This window comes from Gavia stellata, chromosome 10 (assembly GCF_030936135.1).
Source record: "Gavia stellata isolate bGavSte3 chromosome 10, bGavSte3.hap2, whole genome shotgun sequence".
In the NCBI taxonomy this organism is placed as follows: Eukaryota; Metazoa; Chordata; class Aves; order Gaviiformes; family Gaviidae; genus Gavia; species Gavia stellata.
In genome coordinates, this window is record NC_082603.1 from 36686320 (window position 1) to 36713904 (window position 27585).

At 51.9% G+C, this 27585-nt stretch overlaps 1 protein-coding gene across 1 annotated transcript; it reads left to right on the top strand.

The window, feature by feature from the left end:
- The first annotated feature begins 16153 nt into the window (after positions 1 to 16153).
- On the top strand, positions 16154 to 27214 carry LHX8 (LIM homeobox 8). Its single transcript, XM_059822203.1, has 8 exons — positions 16154 to 16234; positions 16520 to 16678; positions 19684 to 19805; positions 21293 to 21513; positions 21965 to 22068; positions 25024 to 25119; positions 26205 to 26388; positions 27138 to 27214. Exons 1-8 carry the CDS (start codon positions 16154 to 16156, stop codon positions 27212 to 27214), a joined length of 1044 nt encoding a protein of 347 aa, XP_059678186.1.
- The last annotated feature ends 371 nt before the right edge of the window (positions 27215 to 27585 follow it).

The window sequence follows — 27585 nt, forward strand, 5'->3', positions numbered from 1 at the left end:
AAATCCTGCAGACTAAACTCATTAAGGTCTGAGGGGCTCTTTCTGCAGGAAGGAGGACCGTAGGCTGAGCTTGTCTGAGTGGGGGAGCATCTTTCATGGCACACAGATTGAAAGCTCTCGGGGATTCTTTCTTTGATATATGTTAGTTCTTAAAGCCTGACTTCTCACTTTCGAGTCAAAACTTGAAAAGTCCTTCCAAAAAGCACACCACCACCACCACCCCCCCCCCAAAAAAAAAAAAGGAGGGGGAGGTGGCAGATTGATGCTCAAGAGCCAGTAATTTGGAGGCATTTGAACAACTTTCCTTTGTTGGCACTCTCGTATCAAGCAAGCCAATAAATAAGACATTACATTTCCGTAAGTGCTTGTTCCAGAGGCTGTTAAATGTAATGCAGATATTTCCATTGGCTTTGGATCAAGACCAATAATGCCTTGAAGCTGAGTCTTTGCAAGTACTCTATGGGCAGTGGTGGAATAGTCTTCAACAGCTCTTCAAAGGGCGGCATCGTTTGCCAAAAATAAACACCGTTATTCAGGCAAGGCACCTGAGGTATATGCAGATTTAGCACCCAGCTCTCCCCTCTTTCATGTATCTGCAGGTCTGGGGCAAGTCCCTTGTGGCACAGGCAGGAGGGAGCACCATGACATGGGGCTGCCCATCGGATGAGCCGCCCATGCTCCCCGGGCACCAGTGGCGTTGCCAGCCCTGCCAGCCCTGCAACCACCAGCTGCTTCTACCCTGATAAACCACGCACACCACAGTGTTCAACAGTTTGTCCCACACATGCTCTCTGACTTCTAGGCTGCTGCTGATGCAGTTGCTTTTCTGCACATTGGTAACAGAGTTGGAGAAAATGTGCGAGTTCCTCCTCTTCTGAGCCCATAGCACAGCAGCAAAGCTTAGCCTACTCAACTCGATAGAAAAACACCCTTGATTTCAGAAACAATGCACCCTGATCCCTGATATTTTATAGGAAAATATTTTGACGGTACAACAGCTGAAATTAGATAAAGCTAGGATGACTGGCATTTAATCTGCTAATCCTTCCAGAAGCAGTTAGCTTGAAAATATACGATAATTTTTTTTAAGTGCATGTCTCCACTTTGACAGTGCGGGTGGTAGCCCAGCTGGCATGCAGCTCTGACCTGGCCTTCTGCCAAGGCGGCGATTTACTGGGGACAGCATCTTGGCCACAGCTCCTCTCCTGCATCAGCAAAGCCATCCCACGCCTTCCTCCACATCACGGCTGGATCCCACCCATGTTTAGAGAAAGATTCATACATGGAACTTGACACAGGCAAAATTCAACTAACTGGTTAAAGAAATTGGGCCTCGTCTCGAAACAAAAACTGATTATGACTTTACACCAGCACCAGTCAGAAAATTTCTGATGGACACATGTACCTCAGAAAACACCAGCTTGTCAGAAGTGAAACAATCCGGGGGAAATTATGTCACTTTTGAGGAACGTTAGTTTTAAAATAAAGATGAAGAGAAAGCATTTCCAGTAAAACAAGGCATTATATTTCTACCTTTTTTTTTTTCAGGTTTTGAAATTAATGTTGTCCAATAAACTGTAAAATGGAAGATCAACATTTCAATAAATTGTTTTGATTTTGTTAATCGGACTGTTCACTTATTATTTTTTTTTAGAATTTGAGATCACAGGAAATATAGAAGAAAAAAAATAATCTGTTCCAGAACAAAAGGCTGAAATCATAAACTTCACTACAAAATTGAAAGTTCTGTACCTGCATTGCTGCACTTTGAAGCATTTACCTACATTTATGGACTATACTCTTTCACTCCGCATATCTGAAATGTCAGTGCACCATTCCTTTGCAGACAAACATATGTATTTATTTCATCTGTGTACATGCATACTTCCATGAGAAACTTAAAATCTGCACAGAGAAGACCAGTCTTGTGGTCATTATTCAGACTGAAGGCAGTGGGCACTTTGACAGAGTAATGATCACAGGATTGTTACATGGACAGTGCTGCAATTTGATTTTTAAACACAGAACTTCTACACTTGTCATGACGAAATATGCTAGTAGCTTTTGCATCCAAAAGTGTAAGTAACGCATTATATGAACTAAACCACTTGTCTAAGGTGGCCTTTCTTAGAAATTAAAGACAAAATTAAGAGGAGTATGAACTACCTGAAAATGCAGTAAATTGAATCACTGTGACTCCAGTCTGGGAGGGATGATTTAACTCAAAACTGGTCTGCTGTGTGCAGAGTAAGTCAAAAAGCCTCAAAATATCCCAGAGGCTTAGTTCCGCCTAGCCAAGTAAAACAGGCATCATTTCTCTGCAAAACAGGTATACACATACACACTGTAAAAGCAGCATGTATACAGATCCATACTGCAGTATTACACAGCCCGTTTTTCTTTGTGAAAGGAGCCAGTCCATCCATGGGCCACCCTCTGGCTCTCTGCTGCCTTACACACACGAGTAGCCCAGGAAAAAATAGCGTGCAAGCATGTGGTGCTTGTGCCCCGCCACGAGAGTCAGCACCCCCAGCTCCAGCCACCCCCAGAACCCCTCCCCGGCCGCCCCGGCTCCGGCGGCCAGGAGCGGCCGCCCAGCATGCCTCCCCGCAAGCAGAGGCGCTGGGCTCGCCGGCACGCAGGCAGGGCAGCGTGCAGCACCTCTGAAAATCCGACTGCAACGTGTCTTGGGTATTAGAGCACATTTTCCATGCAAAACTCTGGAACTGGATATTGTGCTAAACCTCCCATCACCATATACCCACATATGAGGCAAGTGACTGAGACGGCAGAAACCGCCATTGGAAGCACTGCGAGCTATCTCGGCAGGGACCTGTTAGTTCAGATAATGTCCTGTGCCCATGGCAGTGGGCCCAGGCCTGTCCCTGTCAAAGTTAATAGATTCATTGTCCTCACCCTGAGCAGGGTAAGCCTAATGTCAGGCTGGCCGAGGCCTAAATTACATTTTTTCAGATGCACGTTGCAGATTGTGGAACTCGTACGTGAGGCACAGAGACACTGCTGCTGGAATCCACGGTTTCAGATCGCAGGGCAGAGCACTGAATAGGCAGTGGAAAACTGACTATGAAACCTACTCTTAGATGCATGTGTGTTTACATGATTTATCCCTGGGACTGTTTATTAGTATTGCGAACTGTACCCATACAACCTTGAAATAACCCCTTCCTCCAGTATCCCATTTGCAGAGGAAAATCTTACACCCCTTAACTGGATCCATTACTCTTCCAATGCTTCCCTAAAATAACTGGTTTGATCTGGGAATTTAAATAGAAGGAAGCATATATATGCGGGCCAGAACATATTTAAAGCATTGCTTCTGTTCATCACTGAGCTCGTCTAATTCTGTTTCCTTCTTCATTCCTGATCGTGATCTTTAAAGCACTTTGCATCAGATCCACAAGCTTGTGCTTTTGCCTGGATATTACCTCACATCTAAAACTATAGAAAGAAGGTCGTGAACAGACAAATCCTGCAAGAATATGGCCCATGGGCTCTCAGCGTAGGAGGACAGTGCTTCAGGTGATCCTGGAAAAGACAAGACCTCTTCTCTCCGCTGGACCAAGCTGAATGGAGCCTCCTTCCACGTCTTAATGTGTACCTTGCTAAAGACTGACACAAACCCTAATGAATACACTTTGTGGGAGCATCTGATCTCAACTGATCTTCAAAACTATGAACTTTCTGTTGCCAGTGTGTAACTGTTCTCCGAAAGCGAGGCAGAAGGAATCACCTGCCTCATCCCCTGTGACAAAATGAGAGATGTTGTGGTCAGTGAAACTGTGAAGATGCACTTGCAGAGCAGGCTGCCCTACGTTAACTGGTCCTATTACCAAAATGCAACTGGTGCTTACACAGAGTGGATAAAAACAAGTCCATTTGCCAAATCAAACTGGTGAAAATATACTTGGTTCTAATTTTCACTTATAGTAAAAACAGTCTACTTATCATAGCATCTCTACAAACCCTGAAAGATAGCAGAGCTAGAAAGAAGGGATGCTCCTGTTGCACTGAGCAGAACTACTTTAGTGATATGAACTGCAGAAAAAGCAGGATCCAGGAATATATGTGACGTTATTTCTTAAGACTGATCCTGAGAATAAATTCTATTTCTCCTCCATACCTATTTTAAAACATTTTTTTTTTCTACTCAAATAAAAATATTATCGTATTTGAGGCCTTAAGCATATAATTAGTAACAACAACAAATTAAAATTAATTAATCCCATTCTGATTTATTTTGCTTGCAGTATTAAATAAGAAGTACACAAAACACAATTAAGTCAATTTAAGTCCTCTCTTTAAATCCTAATCATGAATTGTTACATCTAGATAAAAACAAAAGAAAACAAAGCTTTTTATTTGGTGTGAGCTGAGAGAGGTATAGAGCACACAGTCCCCACTGACCCCAAGGTAAATACTTTCACTGCCTCTTAGGATTTCTGGTTAGGAACTTGCTCAGCAATATCAGGACTGTGCACAGATGATTACATGGGATCTGCTATTTAGAATAATTAGTGCAAGGAAACTTTAACTACAATGTACAATATACAGAAAGACATTAGGCTAAGGATGAGGAAGGTCTGACGCTTGTTTAAAAGAAGAAACATAGAAACGCTTTGCTGACCTGTGCTGACATCTCCCTCTTGTTTGGTACTGACACTTCTGCAGGGCACCTCACTCCAGGGCAGCCTGCTTTGTTCATTTTTAAGCACCCACATAGAACCCAGACTTACCTCTCCACCTAAGGCATTGCACGTGCCCAGGGAACAATCAGACACACGGCCCACAGCCCCCATTTGAGGAGGGTCTCAAAACACTCACTCAGGAGACACCAGCAAAAGGCAAACAGGAGTACTGTGTGTGCAGAGCAGTGGTGGTGCAGCAAGGCTGGGCTGCTGGTGTTGAGTACAGCGCTGCAGTGAGGGGTGCCTATCGGCGAAGAGCTGAAGCTTGCCGCTGTACCAGAGGGCACTGCAGCTGTGCGGGAAGGACAGGACTGCGGTGCGAGCAGCCATGCAGAGGAGGTACGCGCACCCCCACTGCAACGGTCACGCCTGAGCTGCAGGTGATGTGACAGCACCAGATGGCTGACCCTCGGCATAGGTCTTCCCAGCACACGCGATATCACGTGCACGTGACAACTAGAGGTCGGCAGGCTATTAATCCTTGTTAGGTCTTCCAAATTAGCCCACCTCTGGACACACAGAGGACACTGTAGCTACTTGCCCACTGATGTACACAAGTCCCACCTATGCCTGTTGCCAGAGTCATGGGGTAAGTCCTGGCCTAGAAGTCATAACCCTACCACAAAGCAGAAAAGAAACGGAGCATGAAGCAGAGGAGTTGTTGGATGGTCCAGCTGCTCTCCCACCACCTTGGGTCTCTCCTCTCATCTCACTTTTCTCCAAGTGGTGCCCAGACTTCTCCCCTGCATGGATGGACAAGCCTCTCACCCTGAGCAAGCACACAGGAGCCCACACTGCAGGGCTGCTCCCGGAGCCTGACGAGAGCTGCAGCTGCATGCAGCACACGTGAGAAGTCCAAGAAAGGGGATCTGCCACATAGCTGCTGATCTTCAGCCAGCCTGGTAGCTGAGCACCAGAGAGCAAATGTTGTTCCACTGGGATGCACCAGAGATGCAGCCAACATTAACCTCAAATTCTTCAGATGGCCAACAACAGCATAAATGAAGAAACATTGCAGGGAGAGCTCTTAACTATGCACAGGGCAGCAGGCAGCGAGGAAGGTACCTTGTCTGTCAGTTTGGCAAGCCTGTTGGTGAACTCTGTGTCCACTCAAGAAGCATTGCCATAGACCAGACCAGTCACCATCTTACTGCAGGGATGAGTCCTAGCTAAGTACCTCTGTCTGTTCCAGAAGACTTATTTGTGGTTAGACAGGCACTGCACATTTGACCATTTCATGTATCTGCTGCACCAGTCATCATTCTAAACTGACTTTCACTATTCATTCATTATGGGAAGGAGTCCTTCACTATAACAACACTTTCTTTGGTCTTTAGATGTAATAGCTGTCTGGTCAGACTTCATTCTTCTTGTATACGCCATCTAGTCATACGTATCATAGCTGAATAGTACATTCATAGCTTCTAGCACTGAATAGAATCCATATGTTTTCCTCTTGTCCCTCTGCAGAGATTTAGCTGTTGGAGATACTTGCTATGAGATCCTGCATATCCCATTTAACACCAACATTCAGACATAAAACAGCATCGAACATCCTGGACTGTTCCTCCGTGAGAACGTGGGGTATGATCAGCCACCAGCATGAAAATCCCCCCAAAACACTGGCATGATCTGCAGATACATCAATTGGAATGCAGCAAAGACAGGACAAATGTAATTTCCATTTCTGAACTCTCTATGATTTTTTCTTACAAGAAAATGCAGGTTCCCAGAATAACAGTGAAAAGTAGACACGGAAATATAGCAAAAATCACTGCAGAGTATAAACAATAAAACAAGACAGAGAGGGGTCGTGTCTCCCACTCTGCAGCCGTGTAGGAGGCAAAACCAAACAGACCTTAATGACAGCGCAGCTACCGCTGTGATGGGCACAAGGCAGGCAGGCTTTCAGGGAGTCATCTTTCCACTTGCCAAAATCATGGACTCCTGCCCAACTGGGCTGCACATACTGGGAGCCCTTCAGTGGTTTGGAGCAGGGCAATATGAAGTCTGCAGTTTCGTGGCCCTCTGGCATGGTGTGCTGAGCACAGGCCCATTGGATTCTTCATTTTGTAAACCTGCCTCTCGATGCCATCAGGGGCTGGTTGCTGACAATCTAAATGTTTGGGTATTTATAACACAGGAGTAAAATAGCATCAATATTATAGTCTGTATAACCCTGATGGCAAGTCAGTGCTCCATTGAATTCTAAGTCTTCTTTCATCCCATTAGACTCTCTCTCCCCGAGAATTAGATAAATATTTTTTCTCCTGTTCAAGCATCCTCATTCAGATAGTACTAAGGAACAGCAAAACATTAGATGGTGAAGTGCTGCTTTTCGTAAAGGTTTTTCTAGGTAACCATCCAGAGCTGACTCATTTTTGAATGTTTGTTTGCACAGATTAAAAGAAAGAGTTGCCTTAAAAATCTCCAGTGATTCCCTCTGTCACTCTCTTCTCCTTGCAATCCCAAGCTGAAGCAATGAACAGAAGATTATCATTAGATCACCAGTAAAAAAATTAATCTTCTGTCAGACTTTTGCTGTGGAGTATAAAGAGTATTGAGAGTATCATACAGAGAGTACAACAGCTCTTGGGGCCCGCAAAGGGGACAAGCAGTTTTGTGTAGAGCAGCGAGGTGAACAAGACTTCTCCTATATGTGCAACCAGTACATTTCAGCTGTTTAATGTCTTGTTTAAGTAATCAATCTCTTCTGTTACTTTTTTCTTTTTTTTTTTTTTTTACTAAACCCTTCTTTGCTGCCCTTCAAAAGCAGAGACACAATAGCCAGGGGTGCTGCTGACCACAGGACGAATAGGACTGGATCCAGATCCCCAACAGTTACAGCCAAGGTACAATGCTTTTTCCTAAAGCCGCAGAGTGCTCACAGGTCAAAGATGCATTTTAAATCCTGACCAGTGTGCTTTCATGTGTGAACAGATTAGTTAATCTCAGAAAACTGCTTGGAACAAGCAGGTAGATGAAAGGAGTTGCGTTAAACTGACAAGACATTTCCCCTATCTCATCCCCTGCCCAGAAGTACTGGACGGTTTTCAAGCACTAAACTCAACAGAAGTAGACATCATGCTCTCTAGGCACTTCATTCTCCTCTAGAGCAACATCACTCTGGCACCAGGTAAAATTTCCCCACTTAGTTCTATGAGTGTCAGTCAAGAATTAATGTAGCCATATCAGTGTAAAAATTATAAACACGAAGAGGAGTAAGATTCCTTATTTCTGCTTAAAACACTACACTGAACACCTGCAGCCTCTGCACTTTCAAAAGCAATGTATTTTATTTCAGAGAATTACAGTAGCGCTTTGTAGACACCAGTCACAAAATTGTAAATCTTGATTCCCTACTTGCAGACACATGCAAGTATTTTGGCGATTGTAACCGGTGGGCAGCAAACCGGGATCTTGTTTCTGGAGGCTCGCTGTGGTTTTCAGGTCTGGTATGAATGAATCACCTTTTTTCATGAGCTCCCTTCCCAACTTGTCCACTTAGTAAACAAAACATCTCTAGCTAGGTACTCCCAAATGTGCTCAGTTTTTACCGGACATTTTCATTTTAATACACATGCTGAACATTGTATCGACATGCAAAGTCATAAATTAGCTGGGAAAGGCTTTGCGAGCTTACGTCTTGAAACAGAGTGAATCTGCCCTTCAATTCACATCACAAAGAACAGTCTTTCATACCAATATGCCAAAAGAAAGTCCCGCCACTGAGTGTGCAATGAGGTACTCATTGTGACGTGCTCTTAGAAGTGTCACTACCTTAACCACATGGCAAACAAAGTCATTCATATCTCTGCGTAACAGCCAAAACGTTCAACAGCGACTAGCGGTTAGGGAGACAGAAGGATGGAAGTGACAGAGGTAGTACACCTCCTCGATTCCTGATTTTCAGCAGGCTAAGCACTACTTGAGGAGAGCACTGCTTGAGTCCCCTGAACATGTCTGCAGCTGAGCTCTGAAAAACTGAAATCCAGCCACTTAGAAATCCCTGCATGAATTTCAAGCAAAAGCCCGTTTCCAAGGCTATGGCGTGCTCAGTGCATGGCATCAGTACGAGGAGCCAGGACTGAGGACCACATCACGCACTCTGCTTACCAGAGCGTGGCCTTGGACATCGGAAAGAGGCGGGATTTGATCCCAAGGCAGCGAATATGCTTTTCCTCTGAAAAGCGTCTGCCCTGCTGCGGGGGAGGGGAGTTTCATTCGACAAAAGCGGTGGCTGCTACGCCTGCCCCGAGCCGTGCTGGGCGCTCAGAGGCATGGCTCGGAGGAGGGGGTCCCCGAGAAGGCGAAGGCAGCCGCGCGCTCGGCAGGTCCGCTCCTGCGAGGAGCCCCGCTGGCCGGTGGTGCTGGCCCCGCCTGCCGCCTGTCATTTGCCTTGGCCGCCGGTAACCCGCCTCTCTCCGGGGGGCCGTTACCAGTGGGGCGAGAGGCGAGCCGTCCGCCGGTGGACGGTGCGCGGGACCCCGCCGGGCGGCCCTCGCCGGAACCGGCTGCAGCCCCGCGCCTGTCGCCCCGGACCCGCGGCTGCCCGGCCCGGCGGGGGCCGTCCCCCAGCGCAGCCCCCAGCGCCGGGGCCGTCCCTGCGGTGGCCGCAGCGGCGGCTGGCGGAGCCGCCCGTCGAGCCGCGGCGGGTGCCGGCGCGGCCGGGTCGGACGGAGGCCCCGTCCCGGGCCCGCAGCCCGCGGCGGCCCTGGCCGGCGGAGGAGCCCCGGAAGGCCCGCCCCGCCCGGTGCCGCTGGCCGGTCGCTCGCTCTCGGGCGGTCGTTGAGTCCCGCCTCAGCCGTCTCCTCTCCGCGTGTCTTTCTCTGCCGCCTCCCTCCTTCCAGCGCCGCTTCCCCGGCGGCACCGGCGGCCACGGCGGCCGGAGCGGGGCTGGCCTCTGCCGCTCGTCCCGCCCGCGGTCACGGGCCGGCCGGCAGCCCGAGGGCGTCCCGGGGCGGCCTGAGGGACCGGGGGGAGTGCGAACCCGGCGCGGGAGGAGCGGCACGCCGGGAGGGAGGCAGTGCGGGGCCGTGCGGGGCAGTGCGGGTCGGCTGACGGTGCCCGGCGGACTGCAGGGCGCGGAGGACGCGCGCAGCACCGTGGCCACGCCGACCGCGCCCCCCCCGGGGCGGGCCTCGGGCCCCACCAGAAGTGGGGCCCGGGCGAAACAGGCTCCTCGCGGGGAGCCGGGAGGGTTTAGGGTTTCCACAACGCCTGCCCGGGGTCCCGGCGCAGACCGCCCTCCCGGGCCTCGCCGCCACTGCGAAGAGCCGCCGGTGCGCCCGGCCGTCGGTGGCACGCCGACCCCTACCCCAGCCGGGCTCACCCCGGTGGCCACGGCCGCCGGCGGGCCCGGCCCCAGCGGAGCGGGGATGGGAGCAGCCGGGCAGCCTGCGGGGGGGGGGGGCAGAGACCGCCCCCCCGCGGGGCCCCTCGGATGCGTCGCCAAAGCCCGTCCAGGGCGGGGGGTCCCGCTGTACGCCCCCCGCAGGGGTGCGCGGGGAAGAAAGCGTCCCTGTCCGCGGCGGCGGCGGCCCAAGGAGCCGAAAATCTTGGGAGCTGCTGCGGCTCCGGCGGGCCCCCTCCTCCCCCGGCACACGCGTTTCCATTTGACGGCCCAGCTCTCCTGCCAGGGTAGTGTTTATTCATCGCGTAAACAGAAGTGAAAGGAATTAAGCGGGCAGATATGATAGCTCAGGGGAACCTTTCAGGCCCTTCAGCACGGAGTTACCGTGCTCACAGAAAACAGGACATCCTTACAACTGAAAACGTGCAGCGAGCTTTGTAGCCATGTATTTATAAACAACCCACGATGGTTTCCATTTTGGTTTTGCCCTCCAGTGCGTGAAGGGCAAAATGCTCTTTTACATAATTTGATCGCTGCTTTAATTTCCGCTGTCCCCAGCGCTTTCCCTAACTGAACGACAGCGTGGCACAATTAGCGCTGATGCTTAAAAGTCAACTTCTAGAGAAAGTGTTCACCGCCGTTTCAGGGCAACGCGTAATTTGAACACGCACGGTTTCATCCAGATAGCCTGTTCGTAGTGCAGGGACAAGAGGTGAAATAAGTAGATGTAAGTAAATGAAGCAAAATTACTGCAGTTACACACTGGGGTGCCGAAATCACTCCCTGCACTTCCTCCCGCAGTGCCAGGGCCAGTGCTCTAAAAAGATGCAGGGCTGCGTCCCACTAACTCCCTTCTTGCCCTCTGCCTCCCCGTCCCAGCCCCCAGCTTTTTTACTGGGGGGGGGGGGGGGGCAAATTGCATCAAGTTCTGGATGTTGGTGGGGGAACCACTGGCTCAGGAATCCGATTAGGAAATAGAAACTTTTCCCTTTGACTGATCTGGTCACTCACAATTAAGCAACACAGAGCCCCACGCTGGAACAGCCATGAACAAAAGCCACATGCGTGCAGCTCTGGAAGATCCTGGACCCACAAAGCGGAGACAGCCAGCCCGGCCCAAGAAAAGTGCATTGCACTGGTTTGGACAACAAGTCACTGGTAAGAGACCGGGTTCGTTTACTTCTCGTTAAACCAGCCCAGAGCCAAGAATTCAGGGCTAAGTCCAAACCCGGCAGCTTTCACCAGTGGCTGGAGCCAGTGGGGGTGCAAACTGACAGAGTAAGCCCGAGAGCTCTGTCGTGACTTCCTTGCCCGTCTTCCGCAGCCCACGGAGGCCCCACAGCCCCGGACGCTGCGGTCCACAGATGGAAAACCTCTGGATGCTGGCAGGTGTGCAAACACCAAAGTACGTGTGAGAAGACGGCTGAGGCAGGAGAGGGGAGCCTGCCCGGGGGTGAGCCTTGTCCCGCAGTGGCTGTCAGGCTCTCCTCCCGCCGGGCAGCTGCTGGCGAAGGAGGTGACCACACGGCCCCGCGGTTACACACGGAGCGAGCCGCGCGGAGCGGGAGCCGCCTGCCCGCGGGCCCTCCGCCCTGCCTCGCCCGGGCCTCCCTCGGGAGCACGGAGAGCCGGAGGCCCGCGAGCGAGCGGGGCGGTGAGGCTGCGCGGCGAGGGCAGGCGTCCGCTGAGGCGGGCGGCAGCCGCTCTCCCACCCGCGCGGGGCCCGGACGCCGCCGGGCGGACAGCGGGAAAGGGAGGCGGGGCGGGCGGCGGGGCCCCGGCCGGGGCCGCCCGGGGGGAGCGCCCGGGAGAGCCGCCCCGCCGCGGGGGGGGGCGGGCGGCGGGGACAGCCCCGCTGCCGGGTCCGCGCTGCCCCCGGCAGCCGGGCGAAGCCAGGCGGGCGAAGCGCTCGCCCCGCCGCGTCCCCCCGCCGGCAGCGCCGAGAGCGCGGCGTTAGCGGGGGCGCGGAGGGGGCTCGGGCGCGGAGGGGGGTCGCCGCTCGCCGTCCTCCGCGGGCACGGCCGGGCAGGGCACGGCGCTGAGGAAGCCGCCGGTGCTGGGCGCAGCGACCGCGGCCGTGCCCGACGGGGCCAGCCGGGGCCGGGCGGCCCGGCTCACCGCGGCCCTGGTCTCGGTGCCCGTCTTTCGTGAGCCGACCACGATGCCGTTTTTAATTCCTCAGCGGACCGTGTTTTAACAGGAGCACCAGTTTCGCTAGAGCAGCCTCCGGAGAGAAACGTCCAGCCGCACAGCACTTGCACTAGGGTGCAGCCTTTGGTTAAGAAGCCTGTATGCCAACACCCTCTCGTTAAAACGACCCTAACTCTCCGCGTTCGGTATTTCCTTCGTGCTGTGCCTTACCGTCAAATATTTAAGAGATCTCTCCTATGCGCAACTGATTAGCACTCCCACCCACACACATCCTTGCATTACGTGTGAGAGAGAGGAATCAGAACCAGAGGCAGTCCCCCCGTCGGAGGGTCCCGCGGGAGCCCCCCGCTCCGCTCGCAGCCTCGACAGCACCAGGCCGGGGTCACCCTGCCCGGCCCGGCCGCGGCGGACTGCCTGCCCCCCGGCACGTTCCCCTTCCCTCCCGTCTCTCCCCGCTGAGAGGGCCGCCGAGGAACCCCCCGCCGCGGGGTCCTTCCGCAGGGCCCGGCGCCCCAAGCGCGGAGCCCGCGGGGCGAGGAGCGGCGGGGCTGAAGCCGCGCATCCCTCCGGTGTGCACGGAGACAGCAGCAGGGAGGCGGCGGCGCGCAGAACTCGGAAAGTCTCTAAAGCCTGCCTGTCTGCGTGTTTTCATCTCTGCGAACAAAGGGTGCTGGGAATACTCACTAAAATATCGAGGGCGTGTAACTGGACCGAGGAAATTTAAACTGCCCTTTGGAGAGAGAGGTGGTTAAAGCGCACAGGCGAAGCACGGGTGGAGCCCGGATAGCCAAGCGCGTGCACTTCCCACGTCCACCCTGCACACACTGAGGCGTTTCTGACCTCTTCTCGAAAATAAAGCCTCTCCGATAAGCTCGGCAAAACCCCTCACCTCTTGCGAAGCACCCCCGGCCATAGCAATAACCCGGCTCTGCTACCTGACGGTCTCCGCGCCGGTTCTCGGGGCGCCTTGTCCTCCCGCCCCTCCGCGCCTCCCGCGCCCCCGGGGCCGCCGACCCGGCCCACGGCTCCGCGCAGCTCCCGGGGAGGCCCCGGACGAGGCCCGCCGAGCCCCGTACCCCCGCAGCGTGCCCCCCGCTCCGCCGCCGCGGAGACCCTGGCACCGCGCGGGCGCTTCCCCGGAGCCTCGGGGCGGGCGGCTGCGCCGCGGAGCCTCCGCCGCAGGGAGCGCACGGCCGCGGCGGGGGGCGGCGGGACTCCCAGGGGCGACCCCGGTGCCGCGGCCCCAGCCGAGGCAGGGAGCGGAGGGGACGGCGGGGGCGGCGGGGGCGGTGGCGGGGCGCCAGCGGCGTGGGGCCCTAGCCGGCCGGGGGGGCCGCCTGTCCCCGGGCGCCGGTGCATCCGCGGCTGTCCGCCGCTGGCGGAGCCGGCTCCGAAAATTCTAAGAAGCGGGGAGAAATCTCCCCTATGCTGTTTTTCCTCCACCACCCGGTTTATGAGTTACCGCTGCACGTTCACAATCGCCGTGGGGAATAGCGCGCGGATTGACTTTGTTGGCTCCTACTGCTGTATTTGTCAGAGAGAAAAGGTGTATGCACACAGAAAGGGAGTTACTCCGTAGAAATCTAACACGCAGCCCTCCGGGAAGCGCGCACGACCGCCCTGAACTAACTCGTTGACAGCGCGGAAACAGGACCGACGCGCAACAAACCCGACGCTGCTCCCGGCCGTGCAACGGTCTCGTCGCACCCCGGGCTTACCAAGGGCTCTCCTCCCGGCGGCTCTGGCCCCCGTTGCCTCCACGGCACCTCTCCTTGGAGGCCCCCCATCAGGCGCTCGTTTTCTGTCGTGCCGCCCAGGTCAGACGATAGCTCTCATGTCGGACCGCTGACGGTCACGGACGGGGAGATCCGCGCGGAGCGCAGGAGAGGGACTCCCGGCGGGCTCCGTGCTGGATGCGGCTCCGGGCCGAGCTCTCCGCGGGACGCGGACGCGCGCGCCTCCCCGCCGGAGCCCACGGGGCCGCGCCCACGCGTGGCCTTGGACACTCGCCGCTCGACCACTCGGCGGGCGACGGCCCGTGCCACCCCACTGCGGGCGGGGAGCAGACACGCGAGGGAAGACCCCGGTGCGCGGTCCCCGGGCCGGGAGCGGGGGGCCCCGGTGCGCGCCCCGCTTTGCCCCGCGGCGCGGCGGCGAGGGGCGGTTGACGCGGGGCTCCGGGGGCGCGGCGCTCCGCGGGGCGGCAGCCCGTCGCCCCCCGGGGCGGGTGGCCCCGCGGGCAGCGCGCCGACGGGCCCGGGCTCTGCGGGACCTCGCCCCGCCGGGCTGCTCGGCCGCGCTCCGACGGCGCGGGCCGCCGGGGAGAGGGTCCGGGCCGGGGGCGGCGCGGGCAGCCCCGGGCCCGCCGGGGAGACGCCCGAAAGCCGCCTCCGGGCCGGGGCGTCCGGGGGACGGCCGTGTCCCGCGTCCGCCCGCCGCCGCGGGGCCGCTCGGGGCTCCGGCCCGCTGCCCCCGCTCTGCCCGCCGTGCCGTGCCGTGCCGTGCCGTGCCGCGGCTGAGCCGGCTGTCCGTCGTGCTGCCCTGAGCCTCGTCGCGGCCAGAAAAAAACCCAAACCACTACCTGCCTCGCCGTGGCAGCGGCTGTCAGGGACATTAGGACTAAATTTAAGCGAGATTCTGTCCAGGGATAGATCAGTTTTAGCGCTGGACAAACGAGTGAGGGACTGGGGAACGTCCCGCATTTACCGGGGCTCGGCACCGCCACGCGTTCGTTGAGTTACGGTCCCGCAGAATCGGGCCCTGGTATTTGAAACAACGATCATGATTTTTAGGGGGAGAAGAATACGGAGCTTCTCCTTTCATACAGCTGCTCAAAAGCAGGATTCCCTTTTATCAGGCTCCTTGTATTTCTAAGCGAAGGGGGGATGCTCTCAGTTTGCTTTACTGAGGCTCTGCAACATGTCTTGCATCTATCGTCAGGCGGAGCTGAAACAAAGAGAGGGGGGAAAGATGGAAACATAACGACAAGTTTAATTAAAACCACCTGGCTAGTTAAATACGTGCAGGGAAGCAGACACCCCGGTTATTCACCTCACCTGCGATGGACAAGCTGTCGCTTTATTCTCCTGACATGTCCCGAGAACACCAGCGGTATTTGGCTTGAGGGAACTCTGCGGGCAAGGTTTGTGAGCGTGGAAGAAGCGTGTCAGGAGCCGGCGGCCCCGCTCCGCTGGCAGGGGCTGCCTGCTCTCCGGGGAGCTGCGGCCGGCCGGCTCCCGGCACCCCGCCCCACGGCGCGCCCCAAGACGCCGGGGTCGGTCAGCAGCACCCGTGCTCTTTCAGGCGCGATTTCAGAACCGGAGCAACGGCCCGGCCCTTGGGCAGCCCAGATGCTCCTGGTTTAGCTTAACGAGCAAGGTTTTATCACGGGACCTCGGGGCCGCCAGCAAGCAGCAGTAAGGCGGACTTAGGAGCTGTGAGCTTACGCTACAGGAGCGCGCTCGGCCTCGGGCTTCCAGCAGTATGGAAAAACCTCTCCCGCTTGCGCGCACTCCCGCTTTCCGTCGTGCCGGGCTCCCTCGCGAGGGGAGAGATGTAACCCGAACCCTTGTTTAGACTGGGGCGGCGGGGGGAAGCCGTGGCGAACGATGAAGACAAACCGGGGGGGGATCCTCCGGTTTTTTTCGTTGCCGTTTTTTTGTTGTTGCTGCTGCTGCTGCTGCGGGGTTCCCCCCCCCCCCCCCCGCACAGAACCCGGCGCGGGCCCGCTGGCGGAGATAAGGGTGCCGCCATGCTCAGAAGGCGGGTTCTGCGCAGGAGGGGAGGCCAGCGAGGCAGGTCTCCGCGCGGCGGGGCCCACCCCCTCGAAAACAAAACTTTTTTCCTGCAGGCGCGGAGAGCAGAGACCTGGCGCGGGGTCCCCGGAGCCGCCTCGCCGCGCCCCCGCCGCCCGCCCGGAGCTGGTATGCGGTAGGGCAGTGCCATGTATTGGAAGAGCGACCCGATGTTCGTCTGCAGGCTGGAGGACAAGGACCTGCCCGCGCTCGGCGGCCCCTCGGAGAAGGTGCGCGGGGAGGGGGCGGCGCGGGGCGAGCGCCGTGCCGGTGCTCGGTGCGGGGCGGCGGCCGCTCCTGCCGCTTCGCCGTGCCGCCGCTCCCCGCTCGAGTCCCGCGGCCCCGCCGCTCGGCCGCGCGGGGAGTCGCCGGCTGCCGCCGCGACTCGCCCCGGCGGGGCCCCGCAGGTGCCGGCGGGCCGGGCGGGCGCGGAGCTCCCCGCCTCTCCCGGGCGAGGCTGGCGGCAGCCGGCGGGGCCGGGCGCTGACCGCGCTCTCCCGTGCGCTCCCCCGCAGGCCAGCCCCGCAGCGGCCGACGAGGACTCCTGCTCTTCCTCCGCCGCCCTGTCGCCCTCCTCCTCGCCGCGGTCCATGGCCTCGGGCTCCGGCTGCGCCCCCAGCAAGTGCGTGTGCAGCAGCTGCGGCCTGGAGATCGTGGACAAGTACCTGCTGAAGGTAAGCGCGCCCGCCCGGCCCGGGGGGGCCGCCTGCCCTCGGACGGCAGGGCCGGTGCGGCCGCGGCTCCCCACCGACGTGGCACGGGGGCCCTGCCGCCGCCGCGCCGAGGCCGCGGGGCCCGGCCCGCTCGCCCGGCGCCGTCCGCCCGGCGCCGCGGCTGGCGCCCGGGCGGCCCGCGGGAGCGCCCGCCGGGGCGGCCGTCGGCGGCGCCGGGCGAGCCCCACCGAGCCGCGCTCCGCGGGCGCTCGCGCCCTCCCGGGCCGCTCTCCCGCGCCGCTGCCGCTCGGGCTGTCGGCGTCTGTGCCGCGGCGGCGGCTCGCTCCCCTGTCCGGCCGAAGCGGCGCGCCGGCACCAGCGCGGCTACCGCCGGAACGGAGCCGGTTGCGTGCTCGTCCGTGCGGCTCGGGCCTCGGAGGAGAACGGGGCGGCTGGCTTGCGTCTTGGGGAGCGCGTCCCTGCGTGGGGCTGCGCGCTCTGACGGGCCGTGGGAGGGAGCGGGGAGGAAAACTGGTGGGTCGGAACGAGGCTCGCTTCCTTCCCGTGCCTTGCGCTCCCGCTTAAGCGGTGGCCCGTTTGTTACCGGCTAAGACAAGTCTTCCGGGGCGGTATCGTGAATCTCAAAGCAAAAAGTGCCTCTTGGGGAAAAGTAGAAATAAGTTTTTTCCTGTAAAAGGGCGCCAGTAATGTCTGTGAAGGAAAAGAGCTGTGTGACCGCAGAGGAGTTTTGCTAGTCTGAACGTTCGGGGCTAGTAAGTCCTGAGCAAGATCATTTAAAAACAAACAAACCCATGTGACTTTAAACATAAAGTGTTAATGTGGTTGGGAGGATGGCTATTTTCCTACTGTAGTACAGCCATTAAAACGATCCCGGACCAGACTTTTGCCCTCTCTCCTTCTGAAAGCGAGATTTAGACAACCGTGCCAGAAGTCAGTTGACTCCATTAGATGCAGCTTAAATAAAGCCATTGCGTATCCTGCGAAGTGAAAGTCGGTAACCCTGCTGAAAGCATCTCAATGTTGTTGTTAGATCATTTGCTTAGCTCTCAGTTGGGGTGAGGAGGTCAAAGGAACACGGATGCGGGGTTGGTGTTCGTTTAAAATAGGGTAGGCGCAGGTGTGGGGGAGCTGCTGTACACCTTTTGTTCTAGTAGATCCCAGCCACCTTCGCAACAGGCTGGGCTGGCACAGGGATGGTGCGGTAGGGCTGGGAGCAGAGCTAACCGGAGCTCGGTTCCAGCCCCACGAGCTCTAGTGCCATTTTGGTGGCTCGTTTACTGATCGCTGCTGTCTCCTGCCTGAACAACTGGGATAACATGGCTCAGAGCAAAAGACCTTTACATGATTTAGCCTTAAGTTTAAATTAGCTGTTACTGCTTCCTGCATAGGCAGAGAGAGAAAGGAATCTCTGCTGGTGAACTGGTATCTTGCTTATCATCGGCAGTATGTCTTCCACCTTCAGCCCTGTAAACGAGTAAGTAAGAATGTAGGTGGGCTACCATCAAAGCTATCAAGGTCCTCTTCTGTGGAAGAGCATTAGTCTCCAACGCAGAGGCAGCAAGGTGAGCTTTGTGTGGCTGGGATGCCAGCTCACGCGTTGGAGCGCTGTGCGCCAGCAGCCTGCCAGCGTGCAGGCTCCTCTCGCCTGCGCCGGGCTCCTGGCGTGGGCCCCTGCGGAGGTTGCCGTCGCACGGGGGGACGGCTGAGCAGGCCCATCTGGCCCCAGGGCCGCTGCCCTGCGCCTGCCTGCAGTGCGGCCGCTGTAAGAAATGCTGGGGAGGATCCATTTGGTGACAGCCGTTATCGACAGCTTCACATTATATTGCGGTGTAAATTTGTCAGTGTACGGGAAGGTGGCTGCCAACAAGGATCGTAGCTGGGCGAGCGTTGGGCAACTGCAAACTGTGATGTTATAACCTGAAGAATGACTGAAGTGGGTGATTCCAGCGTGAGCGTCGGAGTCAATACCTCGCTTTCTCTGTGGCTTGTGTGGCAGTGTTCTGATGAAAGGCACGTCCTGGATTATCTCAAAACTGGTGCTTTGCCATAGGCAATATATGGGCTGTTTGGTATGAGATGATAAATTGGCTCGGGGGGAAAAAAAAAGAAATCGAAACTTAGTCATTGTTTCGTTTATAGAATTTCTCCTATGCAGCATGGGATTACCCAGAGGGTTATTACTTAATTTTTATGGTCACTGGTAGTCTTGGGGTTTCAAATTATTTATTTAGCTGATGCGTGATGCACAATGCCTGCATGGCAGAGAGTTCTCTTTATAGGAAAGAAGAAATGAATATAATTGCACTCCATTTATTTGCCCAAAAATTATATGTGAGTTTCCAAAACTGCTGACTCCTGCTGCTTTCCATGACTACGTCTAGTTTCACTATGGATATTACATGTTAAAGAACTGTTGAATTTGCTGTTAAAACAACTGCTGATATTTTGAAACTCGCATTCTGTTCACTAACTTTGCTTTAACAGAAACCTGGCAAATAAAGATGCGGTTCGTGGTGTGTTTCTATTTGACAGACTTTTTTTTTTTTCCCCTTCAATACTCTCATTTTAAAATTTAAAATCACTTTGCGAAGTTTGTTCTTTGTTAGGCAGGACTTTTTACAGGCTGGGAAATAAAAGTATGTAAGTTAGCTGCCTTCCCAAGGTCATGTGAGGCCAAAACTTGCTCTGTTACTCTAATGCTATGAGAACAGAACTGGGCACAAAATACCTACGTGGAACTTGAATCTCTCGCTTCCTCTTCTGGTGCTTTTAATTACAAAACCATGAAAGCTTATTCTGAAGACCTCCATCAAGTCAATTAACCCTTAATATGCATGCAGTTCTATAGGAAAAATGTTTTGCCTTGAAGATAAATTTTCCGTGAATCATGGTACGCGTAATTTTTGGCTTTGTCTGTATGGATGGATAAAATAGCTTTTGTAAATATGAAATATAATATTGGTAGCAGAAACATTGAGGGGTATTTTCCTCTTGTGTTTTTGCAGGTAAACGACCTCTGCTGGCATGTGCGCTGTCTCTCATGCAGCGTTTGCAGAACGTCTCTAGGAAGGCATACCAGCTGTTACATCAAAGATAAAGATATCTTCTGCAAACTTGATTATTTCAGGTAATTTTTAAAATAATTGTATTAGATAACATGTTACACTTGCTTGTTACTTTTCACTTAAGCTGCGACTAAAATGCACATTTAGGCTCTTTGGATTTTATTTGCTAGGTTTATTTTCAGTAGTTCAACTCTGACATTGCTTGCAGAGGGACTTGGGAAACCCCAAGTCTGTCTAATGTAACTGCCTACTAAGTCTCCCCCTTTGCCCCTCCATTGTTATGCATAGCTACTGCATTTATACAGTAATTTACTTCTGTATGCACGGGCGGGGAAAAGTAAGTCAGAGTCCCTGCCACAGCAAGGTTGTAAAGCTATCGTCTGTGCAAAGAATCATCCTTAGGTAATGCCGATGGAGAATACGAGGTAGAGTTGAGATGATACTCTGTTTGGACTAGCACTCCACTGGTATGAGACTTGGGGTATCACACAGAACCACAAAACCAATCCAGAATAAATCCCATGATCTTTAAAAGATACTTTCAGCAGTTACACCTTTCTGTGATCAATTTGATTTAGAACCTGAAGCGTTCTTCAAGATTAAGGTCTAATCCTGTAAGGAAGAATACTATTTATTTGCGCTGGTGTTGAAAGTACTCATGATACGAAATCTTTGGTCCAGAAAGTAGCAAAAAAATCTTGCTGTTAATTTTGGTGTGATTGCTACTACCTCCCCAGCCCAAACTATTTATGGCGTTCTCACCTGAGTAATGAATGGATTATGTCCAGCTAGTCAGTTTTGACACTGAAAGAGGGAGGGGGCAGGCTGAATACCGTGAACTTCTGGAAAAACAAATTTTTTGTGGGACTTCAAAAAAAGATCTTACAAGTCTGCAAAGATTTTTCAGGACAAATTCTTATCTGTATAATCAACATATCTTGGTGGCTAGTTTCCTCTTCAAAGAGAAATATTCTACTGTAGTAATGTAAATGCTTGCAGATATTTGAATTTCTTTTAAAATCATAATGTGATTGTAATTAGGGAAATAACTATGAAGATACAGGTTTTCCCCCTTCTTCTGCTGAAGGAGACTGAATGATTAGTGAGGGATGGTGCAGCTAAATACAATAATTCAGACTACCATTAGAGTAATGTGAAATATTTCGAATAATTGGGAGAATTTTGAACACAGTCAGCTGTTTCCATCTCCCACTCACAGCTTTTTGAAGAGTAATTATCTTTATAAAAGGAAAGATGAAGAGTTGCGAATTCACGTAGCAGTTCAGATGTTTCAATTTTACTCTTTGCCTCTGCGAACATACTAACTTCTGTAGTTGAGTAGTGGTCTTGCCTTAAGCTATGGGATGCAAACTTGCTGATTTTGTTGCAGCAAACCCGCAATTATGCTGTCCCTTCAGCCCTTGCGGTCAGCCTCCTTGCTGCCGGTCGCGGCTGCGCTGCCACATCCTCTAACCCTCCCGGAGTCACCCTTTTGCCTGAGAGGGTTGGTGCCTGTGCCTTCACCCTCCTCTTGCTGTTCTCTTTGCAGGCGGTACGGCACCCGCTGTTCCCGCTGCGGGAGGCACATTCATTCTACTGACTGGGTCCGAAGGGCTAAGGGAAACGTGTACCACTTGGCATGCTTTGCGTGCTTCTCCTGCAAAAGACAGCTTTCTACTGGGGAGGAGTTTGCTTTGGTCGAAGAGAAAGTTCTTTGTAGAGTACATTACGACTGCATGTTGGACAATCTGAAGAGAGAAGTTGAAAATGGTAACATACTGCTTTTGTTAAGAACTATGTTTGTGGTTTAGTTTTAATTAAATTGTTGGGTTTTACTTCATCTTCCTTATTAAGAGGTAATTACCTAGCTTTCCTAAGGCTGGAAGCACAGGTTCTTGAATTAAAATAATTTGCACCTTATTTGATGTTTTAATTTTTTGTAAGTTTGTATAACTTGTTTTCTATCCTAAGGAAAACAAAGCAAGAGCATACCTAGTTGATAAAATATCATGCTGGATCTATTCCTCCCCTCGCTTGCAAGGGAGTCAGTTGGGGGGTAATGGTGCCAGATCAATTTAACTTTGAACAGAATATGGCTTTTTTAAAGTTGAAATTCAGCTGGCCAAGTGCAGTTGGTTATTGTTGGAGGACAGTCTGACTTAGAAATAACATCGTTTTGAATGTTTAGCAGATAGTGTTGTTTTCTTTTTTAATGCTGCAGGTAATGGAATTAGTGTGGAAGGAGCGTTGCTAACAGAACAAGATGTTAATCATCCAAAACCAGCAAAAAGAGCTCGGACCAGCTTCACAGCAGATCAACTCCAGGTAGAGGCAGTGCTAAAAACTTGCATACTTCAGGTTTATGCAGGACATAGGTGCTGAACTGATAGGAAATCGGATGCATATGGGGGGAAAGGAAAAGCTTGCATGCTTTAAACTATGTCATAAACTATCAAGACACAGCATGTTTCTGGAATTGTTTGTTAGCTTCAGCAGTTTAATATTGAATAGTTACTCTTCAAGCTTTTTATTTCCCTGGGGGCAGCCAGTAATTCTGCAGAGTGGAAACAAAAAGGTTGTTCTATTTTGATTGCTCGATGAAATCTATTTAATCAGGCATTTACATCGCTACACATAATAAAGACAAAATATTTTTAGAATTATGTAATGTGAAGAGCTGTACTAAAGATGGGTACTGTATATGACTTCAAGACGTTAACAGGATGGAAGTTTGAATTTTGTTGTAACGCGCAATAAGGGCTGCGAAAGATTGCGTTCTCAAAACAGGTAGGCATCGTGGGTTCCTGTTCCTATACGCGTGAACACAGGTTGACTCCCATCAATGACTGTTTTTTGTTTTGCTTTGGTTTATAGAGAAGACGGGGAATAGTTGCGCATTTATTTCTTGATTGCCCTTTTCCTTCCCAAGGTGGTTCTCCTCAATAGTTGCTTTTTAGAACGTATGTTGTAGTCTTGGCTATACTTCCTTACACTAGGAAGAGAGACTATCAACAGGGACTCATCTTCACCTTCCTTCTTTCTCTTCTCCTTTTCCCAGCCCTTCCAAAATGCTTCACGTGCTGATTTCCTCAAAGTGTCTTTGAGCTTTGCCTGTTAAATATACTAAAGTCATTATAGTCTTGGTGTCATATTTCAAGACATTTTTAATGCTGTGTCTTTTAGGGGGAAAAGCACCACTTTTTTTTTTCTAGAGCTGGGTGGGGTGAAATACAGGGAAAGTGCATTTGAAGTACTTGGCAGCAATTCTTGTACTGTCCAATTTGTTCTTGAACACGCGTGACTGAAGTATGTTTTTCCAATATGCCTTTCTACTAGCTCAGCCACTTCCTTTCCATGGTCAGGACTAAGGGAGGTGGGAGCTAGGAAGTCTGGAAGTACCAAATCAAAACCCCTCCTGTAGGGTCAAGCCTGCCCTGAAAAGGGAGGGGGGGATTGCCTGCATCTGCTCTGCTTCCAAGGCTTCTTGTCTTGTTGCTGCCTTGACAAGAGTTAGCTCTGGACTGCCTCAAATATGAGTTATTTCACCCTGTGGATCACCATTCCGCTTAAATTAGCTTTCTAGGGAGAAACACCACGCCTAGGGCCGGCTCCCTGTGAAAGGGGTAGTGGTGAGACCAGATTTAGAGGCTTCAACCTGTACTGGGAAGGAAGCTGCGGCTTTCTGCCTAATCCTAGCTACGCATCCCTGCTTTCAGTTTAGAACACGTCCTTGAATTTCTGGTCACACGTGGCCACCACACCATTCATTTTCTACTGTTGCAGTCTGAGTTCTGTTTTGTTGGCCTGGCGTTGTCTTGTTCGTGGTGAAAGCAGCTGAGAAAAACTAAAGTTGAGGTGTAATAACGCACGTGAGGCATTTAAGCGGTGTTATATAACGTGGCATGTGGCTGCTCAAGGCTTGGTTTGCTATTTCAGCCAGGACTGGAGGCAGAGTGTGTTGCTAATACAAAGCAAGCGTGTTAGCAATAATATGACAAGGGCACAGGGCAAGGGCTCTGGACAACCTCGAACTTCTGCGAAAGGGGGCTTTCTTTTCCAGCAGTAGCTGAACAGGAGATACAGGCCCAGCCATCAGAGTAGGAACTGTGACAGCAAACAGGAAGAAACCCTGACCAATGAAACTTCCATGTTCCCCTCTTCTGCTCTTTTAAATAGATTGTAACCTACTTCAGCAGGTGTTTGAGATCTCAGGGCCCCTTGTTATTTAATGACACTTGCTGTCTGCCCAGTGCATGTCTCTGTACCTGCCCTTGATGCTGGTATAAGCCTTTGCTTCCAGCAAGAGAAGCTTCAGAGGGAAAAGTGACCGTCAGAGTGGCAGCATGTAGTAACACACCTCGTGAAGTACTTAAACAATAGGATGTCCGCGCTTTTTGATGTCTTTGTATGAAACAGTAGGAAAGTAAATAGTTTTGATGTTTCTGAATGTGGAGAGAAGTAGTCTGAACCTTCAAAGATATGAAGCCAGGCAAAATTTGGAGACCATCAAGGGACAAAATCCAGAAATGAGAAACTACAGTTTACTAAGTTGCTGAAGATACCCTGCAGAAATCCATGAAGCCTTACTTCCTTAAATAAGGTAAACTCTTACAGGCTCTAAAACTGTTCAGGATTCAGGCCAGGTTGACATCTACTTCCTCAAAAAATGTAATTCATATCCTAATGACAAGTGCTCACGTCAGTTTTCTCTAAAATGATGAGTGTAACCAAACAATGACATAGTGCAGGTCAGACAAGGGGACCCTCCGTGTTCCTCCAGTCCGTTAAAGGTAAATGAGCCACAAAGTGCTTCCCAGTTGCCTGTGTCCTCCATGCAGCTGAAAAGAGGGTTAAGTTGCTCCATACAATGCAAGATGCAGAATAGTGACTGGCAAGTCCAGAGAGGTGGATCAAAGCTCATTCCTTCCTTACGCTGTGCGCTGTGGTCGGCTGCTATAGACGTTCTGTTTATCAAGCATGTTTGAATTGCTTTGCAGGGAATTGTCTCCCACAGTCCTCTTAATGCAATCATAACAGAGCACCTCCTCCGTTTTCTACTACTGCCAAGCAGAATTCATTTCGGGTAAATGTCTCGGGCTTGTATTTTGGCTTTGGGGGATTTTTTCTTTTCCTTAGTGTATTGGGGACTGTCTGGGGACTAGCGATTGCAACAGTTTCCTAAAAACAGGCAAGGAGTAGGGCCACGGTCTGAGAGGAGTCTCTAACGCTGCTCTCAGGACTGCACACAAAAAAATGCAATCTCTTATCTTGCCTTTTCAGGTTATGCAAGCACAGTTTGCTCAGGACAACAATCCAGATGCACAAACGCTTCAGAAACTGGCAGAAAGAACAGGCTTGAGCAGGCGTGTTATACAGGTAACTGTGCTAAGTTACTTGTCTAACGAAGTCTGGTACTCATCCCTTGGAAATGCTTAACAACAATTTTCTCCATGTAGTTATTCTGAGATGGAAAAAGATCTAATCTGGCAGTTTTAACATAACTTCAGACAACATCCTTAGTCAGGAATAGGTCTAGAACAAACATGTTAGTTTGGAAAACTTGCTGTATTCCTCTTGCGCTTTGTGTGGAGGATTAATAATCTTCCAGGAAGAAACTTCGTGGCCTAAATAGAATAGAAACTGTCCCTCTGCTAAATATACATTTCTGACTTTAATAGCCTGTTCTTGAGACCTGCGCTCTTTTTGAAAATGGCTTGTGGGTATGACACATGATGAGTAAGTGAATATAGAGTGACCTGTTCTAGAGAGCAGAGTTAAAATAGGTACCCATGCCATCCAAAACTGAGAGAAACACAGAATCTTTGCTTGAAGGTGCCTCTCGGCAAACATCATATGCATGCTCTTTTTATACATAAATATGAATTTTTATATAACATAAATTATACATTTATATGTTTATATAAATAAAAATAAGTCTGCTTGGCTCATTCTAGCCTGGAAGATTGACAGTGTCTCTCTAGAAACGAGGTATCTGGCAGCTGCGATCAAGCCTTAAAAAAGTGGAAGCTTGCGCACTTCTCCTGTGAAAAGGAAAAAGGGTATCCTGTGCAAAACCTGCTCCGCTGTCAGCAGTGTTCAGGCACGGAGATGGCTGTGTCCCATGGTGTGCTGGGGGGCAGCAGCCTAAGCAGCGGTGCGGGGCTGCGGGCGCTGTTGCTCGGCCTGGCGGGACGCCTGCCCCGGGAGCTGTGCAGCCTCTGCCCTGCCTGTCCTCTGTGGGCTGCTGGGCGCTGCAGAAGCTGTCCTGACCGGACAACGTGTGTTTGAGGCACCATGTAGGCTTAGAATGCGTACTTCTTCATTTGGACTGCCAGCGTTATGTTAAAGGCCCGGCTAACTAACCGAATTCAGCTGAAGCTAGAACTGTGAGGTTTTTGTTATGCTAATGTTGAAACAGAATGCAATCTATCAACATGATGTAAATTTTCCCCCCTTTTCAGGTGTGGTTTCAGAATTGCAGAGCACGCCATAAGAAACATGTTAGTCCTAATCATTCATCTACTGCTCCTGTCACAGCAGTTCAGCCCTCCAGGCTGTCTCCACCCATGTTAGAAGAAATGGCATACTCTGCGTACGTACCCCAGGATGGGACTATGTTAACTGCTCTACACAGCTATATGGATGGTAGGTATAAGAACTTTGCATGTCCCAGTAAAGTCATTATTGACTGTAGCAAGAACAGTTTACCGAGTACCGATTAAAGAAACTTAATGGATTTTTAATTTGTAGTATTCTTTATAGAATATCTTAATACTGTACCTGCTATCCACACCTCATTAAGAAGTGTGCCTCTTCAAGCAGTAGCCCTTCACTGTAAGAGCATAGCTGAAGGTCTGGGTATGAAGACCACTTTTTGTGCTTCCTCCAAACTATGGATACTAGTAATAAGAAATCAAACACTTTTTTAAACAGCTGTGCCACGTTTTTAACAATATGTAATTTTAATGAAAACTGTTGGCCACCCGCTCCCTGACTCTTACCCCAAGGACTGTGGTATTCTCAGTCCAGCAACTTCACTGAAAACTTAAGCTTCCCTCACAGTAACGCGGGGCAGGGGGGGGCTGGTGGTCAAAAGTACGTTTCAGTCATTGCGTGTCTTATGACCCAGCAAGTCAACAGCTTTGGCTCATATTTGTGATTAGGAGAGACTGTGAAGGCGTTGGGAGAACCAGACTCTGAGCCGCACGTGTGGCCTGAGCTTGCTTCTCCCCAGAGCAGTGGTGTAAGGTGGGGGAGTGTGAATGCTGGGCTAGGGAAAACGGAGCGTGCTGCCGTGGTTGGGACCAGTGAACTGTTACTGCCCGAGGCGATTTACTAGCTTATAATCTTCTTCTGCCTCTGAAGCTGACCAGTAAATATTTCTGTTTTTGTAGCTCATTCGCCTACAGCTCTTGGACTCCAGCCTTTGCTACCCCATTCAATGACACAACTGCCGATAAGTCACACCTAATTCCTTTCCGTCAGGGATAGAAACTATTAAGGATGCAACCTTAAGTCATTTATTGTGTATTAAAATATAATTGGAAAGATATTAATGTTAACTTTTTATTTAACATCTAAAGCATTTTCAAGATCATTTTTGCTGCCCAGGTATGTAAGTATATTTAGCCTGCAAGACACTTTTATGGATTCTGCATAAATAACTATTACATTGTTTACAAGCCTTATTAAACACATTTTTTGTATTGTCTGGAAGTAGTCCCCTCTAGTTATGTGTGTGTTAATTTATTTGTCATCAAAAGAGCACTTTGCCTAAAAGAAAGGACTGACAATTGTGCAAAATGTTTACAATTCTTTGTGAAATTGTAGTTTATCATTAGT

What these genes read in the sequence shown, in the direction of transcription:
- LHX8 (XM_059822203.1), top strand. Translation starts at nt 16,154, where the DNA reads ATGTATTGGAAGAGCGACCCGATGTTCGTCTGCAGGCTGGAGGACAAG. An exon ending in TCGGCGGCCCCTCGGAGAAG is followed by an intron (nt 16,235 to 16,519) that starts GTGCGCGGGGAG and finishes GCTCCCCCGCAG; the next exon opens with GCCAGCCCCGCAGCGGCCGA. An exon ending in TCACAGCAGATCAACTCCAG is followed by an intron (nt 22,069 to 25,023) that starts GTAGAGGCAGTG and finishes TTGCCTTTTCAG; the next exon opens with GTTATGCAAGCACAGTTTGC.